The 10,112-nt window shown below is 50.2% G+C and overlaps 1 protein-coding gene across 1 annotated transcript in view; it reads right to left on the bottom strand.

The window, feature by feature from the left end:
- LOC109378176 (glycogen phosphorylase, brain form-like) overlaps positions 1-10,112 on the bottom strand; it is a 63,211-nt gene that overhangs the window by 12,764 nt on the left and 40,335 nt on the right. The window contains exons 5-9 of the mRNA XM_019634638.1: positions 5,165-5,296; positions 3,061-3,172; positions 2,574-2,656; positions 1,460-1,603; positions 743-861 (exon numbers count right to left, since the gene is read on the bottom strand). Of these exons, the coding sequence (XP_019490183.1) occupies positions 743-861; positions 1,460-1,603; positions 2,574-2,656; positions 3,061-3,172; positions 5,165-5,296 (590 nt within the window). The remainder of the gene's footprint in view (positions 1-742; positions 862-1,459; positions 1,604-2,573; positions 2,657-3,060; positions 3,173-5,164; positions 5,297-10,112) is intronic.

Raw genomic sequence — 10,112 nt, 5'->3', positions numbered from 1 at the left:
AAACCCCAGACCGCCTCCTTTGTTCGCCCCGCCATATCCCCTATCTTCTCAGGGACAATGTCCCTCCATTCTGCCAAGGCCACAGGGAAGAGGCCTCCCTCAGTGTTGCAGAACTAGCTCAGTACTCACAACCACTGCTGGGATAGACTCCAAGGTCAGGGTGATACTGTCACCCCATGCCCAGCTCTGCAGGGAATACCATTACCCCACGTGCCCAACTCTGCGGGGGACATCTTCATCCCATGTGCCCAGCTCTGCAGAGGACACTGTCACCCCATGTGCTCAGTTCTGTGGAAGACATCATCACCCATGTGCCCAGCTCTGCGAGGAATATTATCACTCTGATATGACCAGCTCTGCGGGAGACACTGGCATCCAAGGTGCCCAGGTTCGCAGAGGATACTATCACCCCCTATGCATCCAGCTCTGCAGGGGAAATCATCACCCCATGTGCCCAGGTCTGCAAGGGTAGACTGCCACCTCCTTGTGCCTGACTCTGCAGGGAATACCACCAACCCATGTGCCCACATCTGCAGGGGACATCATCACCCCACGTGCCCAGGTCTGTAGGGGACATTGTTATTCCATGTACCCAAGTCTGCAGGGAGTACTGTCACCCCTATGTGCTCAGCTCTGCAGGAAACATTGTTTCCCTTATGCCCAGGTCTGCAGGAGACACCATCACCCCATGTGCCCAGCTATGCCATCACCCCCACACCAGGTCTGCAGGGGACACCATCACCCCGTGCCCTTGTCCTCAGTGCTCACCTTGTCCCAGTCTACTTTCTCCACATCCACCAGGATCCTTATGAGTTCAGGGATGGCAAGAGCCGGGTGGGTGTCATTCAGCTGGATGGCAACCTGCAGTTTACAAAGTGTGATACCTTCAATCACCTTGCACCTGTGGGGTAGGCCCACATGGCTGGTGTGTGTAGGCCAGGGGTCCTCAGCTGCCCACCCCTGAGGAGTCTGGTCTACAGGGCCGACAGCAAGGAGCAGAGAGCACCACACAGGCACTGGGCAGCCTGAAAACCAGCCAAGGAGCAGGAGCAGGGCCAGAGGGGCCACAGAGAGTCATTGGGAGGACCCCATGGGCTGGCTCTGCAACACGTTTGCTCTGTAGCAGGTATCCAGGAGCTGCAGGACTCTCAGCCCCCACCACCTGAAGCCCTCTCACCTAGGATATGTTGGATTTGTTTAAAATTACTGAACGGAGACTGCCAAACATGTCCAGCTTTGCCCATGGGAGCCTTTTACAGTGTCCTTGCTGTTTGGAGTCCTAATGAGGCCTAGTGAGACCCTGGTTGGTAAAAAGGGGGGCCCAACCTCCCCAGGACAAGGAGACCAAGGTGAGAGGGTGCTAATGTCCCACCCACATCCCTCCTTCCCATGCCCCAGCCCTGAGGAAGAAAAATCCTGTGCTTCCACACTGAGCGTGATCCCCAGTCAACAAACAAACCTTGTCTGGGAACGTCTCAAAACAGGTTCTCACTGGATCCCGGCAGCCAAACTTGGAGGATTTAAATCGACGAACAATGTCCTGCAGGGTGGCGGCCACCACGAAGTACTCCTGCTTCAGGCGGAGCTCCTTTCCCTCAAAGAACTGCAGACACAGGACAGCTCTTGCACCAATTCAGCCCATGGAGCCAACACAGGCCCTCAGGACTCCTCCACCCCCCACCCCCAGGACCCAGGACAAGGCACTAGGCTTGGGGAGAGTGGGAGGTCCTGCCCCAGGGACTGCAAAAATGTGTGTGTGTGGATGAAAGAAGGAAAGCCCTGGAGGGTCAGCATGGTGCCGACACCCCGATCGCCACAATCCTGGGAGCCCAGATGTCAGTCAGGTGACCTGTGATTCAACGGTACAGATGGAAGGTCGCAAGTGGCCTGACCGGCTGTGACCTTCAGACAGAGAGGGAGCACAAGAGCAGTCAGCAAAGGGTCACACGGTTCTGTGTGAGGACACCAAGCAGGAAGGTCTAGTACCTTAACAATGAGAGGCTGAGGGCCAGGAATATCAGAGCCACCGAGAAATGTAATCTCCAAACTCCATTCCAAAAATGACTTGTTCCTGAAGCTTTAGAATCTGCTCAAAATCTCTGGTGGGAGGGGTGCAGGCATTTTGTTGTGAGCCTTTCAGCACCAATGGCCTTTGCTACTATGTGTACATAGTTCTTTGATAAAATAAAAAGAACACATAGCGCACTAAGATAAGCAAATTTCATGGGCTCTTGTCTGGCAATAAAACAAAAATGCTACCAGACACTAAATTCAGTGGCAATGAAGAATGTGGCTGCAACTGTCATCTAGTATGAGGTGGGCGTCTAAGACCTTTTCAAACCATGATTGTTATATGTCTCAAGATGTCACTGCAAAATAGGGACTACTGTCCCCAGTTAACAAATGGGTCATCTTCTTGGGAAATTGTCATCAGAAGAGCAGAAACTACCTGGACGTTACTTATGTGGTCTCACCTGACAAATATAAGGCCAGCAAACAGGTCCTTGTAGAGAACCCAGCCTACACTTGGAGAGGTATGGTGCAGAGAAGAACTAATCGTGGGTACTACTCACGTTGTCATTGGGGTACAGAACTCTGGAGATGTTCTCGGCCAGATTCCTGTCCAGGACTGCCTCGATGTAGCCACCCACGTTAACTAAGAGCAGAGACAGCCAAGTCAGGACCGGCACGCCTTCTGAGAATCCCCATGCGCCCTCATGTTGCAATGCTGCACTTGCTTCTCTGAACAGTCTGAGGACAAGCATTCCTGAAGAGAAAGCGCCCCCAGAGCTGCTGCTTTGCCTGCCTCATGCCCGACCCTTCAAAGCCATGCTGGGTGCCCCATATCACATGCACCCTGCAGCGCCCCAGGCCCCCTGCTCTTTCCTGAGGGCTCGGGGCCCGGAGCACTGGCCCTGTCTATGGGCCCTCCCTGGGAAGCCACTTGTTCACAAGGAACCTGCCCTCTGCCTGCAGCAATGAGCATGCAGAGAAGGGACATGAGCTGAACCAGTGAGTCTGGGATAAGTCAGCCAAAGGAGACAAAACAGTACAACGCACAGTCATGGAGCTTGAAGTCATTGGGTGCCTTGGCAGACCACAGCCTCATGGTGTTGACAGTGTTGTTCTTGTAGCCTGGCACTGGGGTGTCGTATGGCATGGCCAGCACCACCTGGCCAAGGGAGAAATGGTCAGGATCCAGTCAGCCAGAGACATAGTCCCCAGTCCATGGGGCAGTGCCAGCCTCACAGGAAGCAGCATTCTGCTTCCCTGCTGCCTGCTGCTCATCTTCCTCTGATTTTTTTCCTTCTGCCCTAAACAACTTGCCCTATGCCAGGCCAAGTCCTAACCCCCTCCCTGTCCTGCTGTGTACCTGCACCTGCAGCCCCAGCTCACAGGCTGCCTGTGAGGTCCTGACAGGTAATAATACTCCAGAGGTCACACTGTCTTTCTAAACTTACCTGCTTCAGTATTGGCATCAGCTTAAGAATTCTTCCCACCTGAGCTCCTCAAGGAGTCGTTCATGCTCCCTTCACAGCCACTCATTCCACGTCTGAGTCCTCTGCCCTCTACACCTTCCTTCTTCTCACTCTGCTTGAGCAATTTCAGAACTCAACTAATTTCCCCCAACACACGACTTCCATTTCTGACCTCCATTCTCACATCTGCGGCAAGGCTGCTCCTCTTCTATGCCTTGGTCTCTAATTCTCAAGGAAACCAAACCAGCCCACACACTCCACTCCCAACAGAAAACACAAGACCTGCTTTCTACCCACAGAGGCTGCCACGCCCCTTCTCAATTCCCATCTGTCCAAAACTATTATCAGCTTTGCTCTTGGGAAGCACAGGAAGAACTGGGAGCCTCAAGGTCACTTCCAGCCCTCAGACCCTCCAATAAGCCTTCTCATACTCAGGCATACTTACGGTGGCACGTAGAAGTGCAACTGTGCAACTTTACAAGATGAAGTCAGCTCTGGCAGCCACAAAGGACTGTGTAAGGGTACCACCGGGTTAAAGCCCCAGTGTTATCTTTCCCTTCCGGTCTCCCCTGAACCTTCGCCCTGCTCCCCTGTCCAAGTCAGTGACAAGCTGTGCAAAGCATCTCTGACTTCCCTCCTTCCCTGTCCATGGCCAGCCCTCCTAGGTAAGGCCCTCATCACATTCAGTGTGGGATGCCTCAGTGGTCTCTGAGCCTTACATACACTGACATGTTCATCTTTTACAGTCACACACATTTAGAAAACCAGATCCCCTTCTCTGTTTTTCCAAATTAAATACAATTTATTATGGCATTTTAGGCCTCCAGCCAGCTCTTGACACATGTACCCTACTTAAAACTTATGTTGCAGGAAATCTGGATGAGTCACTTTTGCACACCTGTGACTACCCCAGTCTCCCAGCTCACCCCCTTTTGGCTCAACCCGCCCACATCACTAGAGGACTATGTATTACTCATAGCAACCCTCTCATGGGGTCTCTCCTCCACCCCCTCCGCATCCTAAAACCACCAAGATGGGTGCTCTCTGCCATCCCTGAGCCCGGACTGCACTGTCCATGACTATACCCCACTATGGCTGGCACCACATTCTGCCAAGTGCTGTATGTTCTTGCCCTGGTCATGCCATCAGGGCCTAGCTGGGAGGGAGGGCCTATACTTCGTTCCAGGACATCCACCCAGGCCTTCCCAAACATCCAGGAATGAGGGCTCATAGTAACTGGTGAGCTATACCTGGGGCACTACTGAGAGCTATGGGCCACACCTGAGACCAGGAGTGTGTGGCAAGGGAGCACACTGAGCACCTGCTGGGGAGCTATTCATGTCCCCCAGGAGATAAATGCCCTTGTCCCTGTCACAGTGCTGTCCTACTTGCCATTAAACAACTGTTAGTCTCTACTCCAACACACAGCTCCTGGTAAACTAGAGTGTGGCTTCATGTTCAGCATTTCCAAGGGTCTAGACAGTTCCTGATGAAATATAAGAAATCGGGTGTATAAGGAGAAGGAAACCTCCCAGGTTCTACTTGGAGTTAGGTCCTCAGGGGAAGCTTATGGTGGCTCATACAAGTGCACACCTCCCACTCCCCAAAGCAAACCAATGCGACAGTGAAACCCGAGTGATCACTGTACTCAGCCCACACTTCCCAGGAAACGCCAAGATGGGTACCTGCGTGTCCAGCCACCTCACCCCCTCGGGGGTGTGCTCCACTCTCCCATAGAAGTGCACAGGAAGCATGTACTCGGGCCGGGCCTTCTCCCAGGGGTTGCCATAGCGCAGCCAGTCGTCAGCTTCCTCTACCTGGAAAGGGGACAGCAGCAAGGTGAGTCCTCAGAGGGGAGAGAGTTTTGGGTGCTGAGCTGACCATATCCTCAGCACTGACCACACTGTCAAGATGACACTGCCCAACACTGAAACAAAACTACACCCTATTTACAATGCAAACATTTCCAATTCCAGTTAAGGCCACGTATTTAAAAACTAACACTTTGGGGGCCGGCCGAGTGGCTCGTTGGTTAAGAGTCAGCTTGGGAGCACAGGCTCTGAGCAGCAGGGCCACCAGTTCAGATGGTGAACAACAGCTTGACCTGGAGCTGGGCTGCCGTGAGTCGACGGCGACAGCGTAGGCTGCAGTGGGTCTGCCGTAAGCTGCCGTGGGTGGCCGTCGACCAGCGTAAGCGGCCGAGGCTGGCGAGAGCCACCGTGAGCCACCGTGAGAGGCCGTCCAATGGCTGGCGACCGATCTGCCTCAGCCGGGAAGAGCACAATGCTCACAATGCCAACATGGGCCAGTCAAGCAATGTCCTCCACAACTAAAATTAAAACAAAAAAAACTAACACTTTTGGCCGGCCGAGTAGCTCAGTTGATTAAGAATTAGCTTAAGAGGGCCAGCCCAGTGGCTCAGCTGGTTAAGAGCTCGCTTGGGAGCACCATCTCTGAGCAGCAGGACTGCGGTTTGGATCCCACATTGAGGGCCAGTGACGCTCGCCCTCTACAGCTAAGATGATGAACAACAGCTTGATCTGGAGCTGGGCTGCTGTGAGTCACTGGGGATGGTGTAGGCTGCAGCAGGGCTGCAGTGGGCTGCCATGAGCTACGTGAGTGGCTGGCAGCCAGCGTGAGTGGCAGGCAGCCAGTGTGAGCTGCCGGGAGCCACTGTGAGCGGCCAACCAATGACCAGCGACCGATTGCCACACCCGGGAAGAGCACAATGATCATACCAACATAGGCCAGTGAAGTGATGTCCTCCACAACTAGACTGAAGAACAAAAAACAGCAATTTGTCTACCTGTCTGCTCCCCTTCCCCAGTTCCCCAACGCTGTTCCCCTCCCCCCAATTCCCCAATAAAATCTTTAAAAAAAAAAGAATTAGCTTAAGAGCGCGAGCTCTGAGCAACAGGGCCACCGGTTCGATTTCCACATGGGCCAGTGACGCTGTGCCCAAGTTGAGCTGCCGCTGAGCTGCCAACAAGTGGCAGGATGGCTCAGCTGGTGAGAGCATATGCTCCTAACAACAAGACTGCCTGTTTGATGGTGGGCTATACCTGCCTGCAACTAAGACTGGACTTGGCACCTTGAGCTGAGCTGCCACCTGGATGGCTCAGTGGATAGAGCATGCGCTCTTCACAACAAGGCTGTCAGTTCAACTCCCGCATGGGATGGTGGCTATGTCCACCAGCAACTAAGACTGAACTTGGCACCCTGAGATGAGCTGCCGCCCGGATGGCTCACTGGATAGAGTGTATGCTCTTAACAATAAGGCTGCTGGTTCAACTCCCACATGGGATGGTGGCTACGCCCACCCGCAACTAAGATTGTAACACAGCACCTTGAGCTTAGAGGCCACGAGCTGATGACGGGCAGCCAGATGGTGACTGGCGCCCTCCACAACTAAGACTGAAGAACAACAACTTGGCTGGTCCCCTTCCCCAATTCCCCAACACGGTTCCCCTCCCCTAATTCCCAAATTTAGAAAAAAACAAACTAAAACTAACATTTTGGATTATTAAGGAAACAAACTTATATAAAATTCAGAAAAATGCATCAAAGTGTAAAGACATTAAGAATCACCTTAATTTAGCAATAAAAAGAGGGCTTGGCACATGCTACAACATGAATGAAACTTGAAAACATTATGCTGAGTCAAAGAAGCCCACATATTGTATGATTCCATTTATATGAAATGTCTAGAACAGCCAAATCGACAGAGACGGCAAGTATTATAGATGAATGGTTGTTGGGCGCAGGGGACTGACTGCAAATGGGTGCTGGGTTTCTTTTGGGGTGATAAAAATGTTCAGGAAATATAGTGATGGTTGCCCAACTTTGTGAATATATTTAAAACCACTTGATATCTCAATAGCTGTCATTAAAAAAAAACCAAAAATCAATGGAAGTCCACTGCTTTAAAAATGACACCACAAACCCGTGGGTGCCAGGGGCCAACCTGCCTCCCTGGAAGCACTTGCAGCCCCACATTCCACTGGAAGATGCATTCCTTTCTGCTTACCTATCAAAAACTGCACCTAGTGACATCTATAATCAATAAATACACAAAAGGCACTCCCACAAATAAAATCAAAAGTAGTCCCACAGACTCTTAACTTTTGACTGTTTGGAGGGGTAGTTTTGCCCACTACCCTGTGGAATTTTTTCTGCTTGCAAGCAGTGGGATAAATTCATTTGGTAGGGCAATGAATAAGGAATCATGAACATAAATTAACTAAAATTTAAATGAGATCAAGTTTTTTCCTTCAAATTTAATAAGCAACCCTATGTATGTTACTTTGAGGGTTTTTGTTTTGTTTTGTTTTGTTTAAAGATTTTTATTGGGGAATTGGGAGATGGGAACAGCACTGGGGAATTGGGGGAAGGGGATCAGACAAGTTGCTGTCCTTTTGTTCTTCAGTCTAGTTGTGGAGGACGTTGCTTCACTGGCCCAAGTTGGCACCATCATTGCGCCTTTCCCCGGGTGAGGCAGATCAGTCGCTGGCTTCTGGACGGCCGCTCACTGCGGCTGCTGGCCGCTCACGCTGGCTGCTGGCTACACACGGTAGCCCATGGCAACCCACTGCCACAGGCGCTGCAGCCTACGCCGTCGCCGGCGACTCACGGCAGCCCAGCTCCAGGTTAAGCTGTTGTTCAGCATCTTAGCTGTGGAGGGCAGTGTCACTGGCCCTCATATGTGGGATCCGAACCGGGGCCCTCTGGCGTCCCAAGCCAGTTCTTAACCATCGCACCACTCGGCCGGCCCTGAGGTTTATTTTTTTAATGGTCCTTACACAGAAATAAAAGTCACTAAGAGAGTACTTGTGTTGTGATTTCAGGAAGGTGACATAGCTGAGGTCACTGCTTTTCCACAATATTCCTGGCAAAATGATTCTGTCTGGTGCAGGCAGATATTCATCACAGGGCTAGTCCTCCCTTTTGACCACCTGGCAGCATATCCTTGTACAATAGTGAGATTCTCCAACACCAGAGCCTGGCCATCTGCAGAGGAGTTCCATGAGTCATCTGAAGAGGCAGCATCTTCCCAAACACAAGAGGCATTGGGGTCTCCTCTCTGGAGTCCCTCTCCCTGACAGGCAGGCTGACCTGTGGCCCCCATTGGCCACCATGCTGCTATGTGACAACAGCCCACATTTAATTCTACTACAGCTAAATTTCAACTAAAAAACATTCTAACTGACTGACTCCCATGGAAACAGGATGAGAAGAAGGCAAGTTTACCATTACCTATCACCTAGGACTATCTGTTACGCAAGATAGCAAGAGGTATAGGAATGAGAAATCAGAAGAAATGTCTCTGGTCAAACAAACAAACACCACCAAATACTCTTCCTGCTTATAACCATAACACCAACTAGGCAAGGAGGAGCCTCAGAGTTTCTGTCTTACAAACATACACATTATCTCAACTGTAAAAGAACTAGCTATTGTAGAATAGGTCAAAGAACATGTGTAAACTAGTGTAGCCACTATGGAAAACAATATGGAGGTTCCTAAAAAAATAAAAAATAGAACTGCCATATGACCCATCAATTCCACTTCTGGGTATCCATCTAAAGAAAATGAAAACACTAATTCAAAAAAATATATATACTCCCATGTCCACTGCAGCACTATTCACAAGAGCGATTTGATACAGAAGTAACCTAGGTGTCCATCAATAAGTGAATGGATAAAGAAGATGTTGTACATTCATGTCCATGATGGAATATTGCTCGGTAATAATATAGAATAAGGTTTTGTCATTTGCAACAACATGGAAGGACTCAGGGCATTATCCTAAGTGAAATAAGTCAGACAGAGAAAGACAAATACCTATGGTTTCACTTATATGTGGAATTTAAAAAAAGAAAAAAGGGGTGGTCGGTTAGCTCAGTTGGTTAGAGCGCAGTGCCCATAACCCCAAGGTTGCCGGTTCAATTCCCTACATGGGCCACTGAGTTGCACCCTCCACAACTAGATTGAAACAACTACTTGACTTGGAGCTGATGGGTCCTGGAAAAAACACACTGTTCCCCAATAAAAATTAAAAATAAAATAAAATATTAAAAAAACAACAAAAACAACAAGCAAACAAAATAAAACAAACTCTTAGATACAGAGAATGAACTGATGGTTGCCAGAGGGAACAGGGATAGGAAGATGGATGAAAAAAGGTGAAGGGGAATAAAGGTTATTTTATAACCTCCAGGTATAGTATAAATAAGTCAATGGGGGGGGGATGTAATGTACAGCACATAAAATGCAGTCAGTAATATTTGAATAACTTTGCATGGGGACAGATGGTTACTAGACTTACCATGGCGATCATATTTATAATGTTTTGTTTTGTTTTTTAAATTGGGAAATTGGGCGAGGAGAACAGTGTTGGGGATTTGAGGAGGGGGACCAGCCAAGTTGTTGCTCTTCAATCTTAGTTGTGGAGGGCGCCAGTCGCCATCTGGCTGCCCGTCGGCAGCTCGTGGCCTCTAAGCTCAAGGTGCTGTGTTACAATCTTAGTTGCGGATGGGCATAGCCACCATCCCATGCGGGAGTCGAAACAGCAGCCTTGTTGTTAAGAGCGCATGCTCTATCCACTGTGCCATCCGGGCAGCAGCTCAGCTCAAG

Source organism: Hipposideros armiger, unplaced genomic scaffold (genome assembly GCF_001890085.2).
Source record: "Hipposideros armiger isolate ML-2016 unplaced genomic scaffold, ASM189008v1 scaffold_1784, whole genome shotgun sequence".
NCBI classification, from domain to species: Eukaryota; Metazoa; Chordata; class Mammalia; order Chiroptera; family Hipposideridae; genus Hipposideros; species Hipposideros armiger.
Note: the sequence above shows the minus strand (reverse complement) of the source record. Positions and strands in the feature narration are given on the sequence as shown.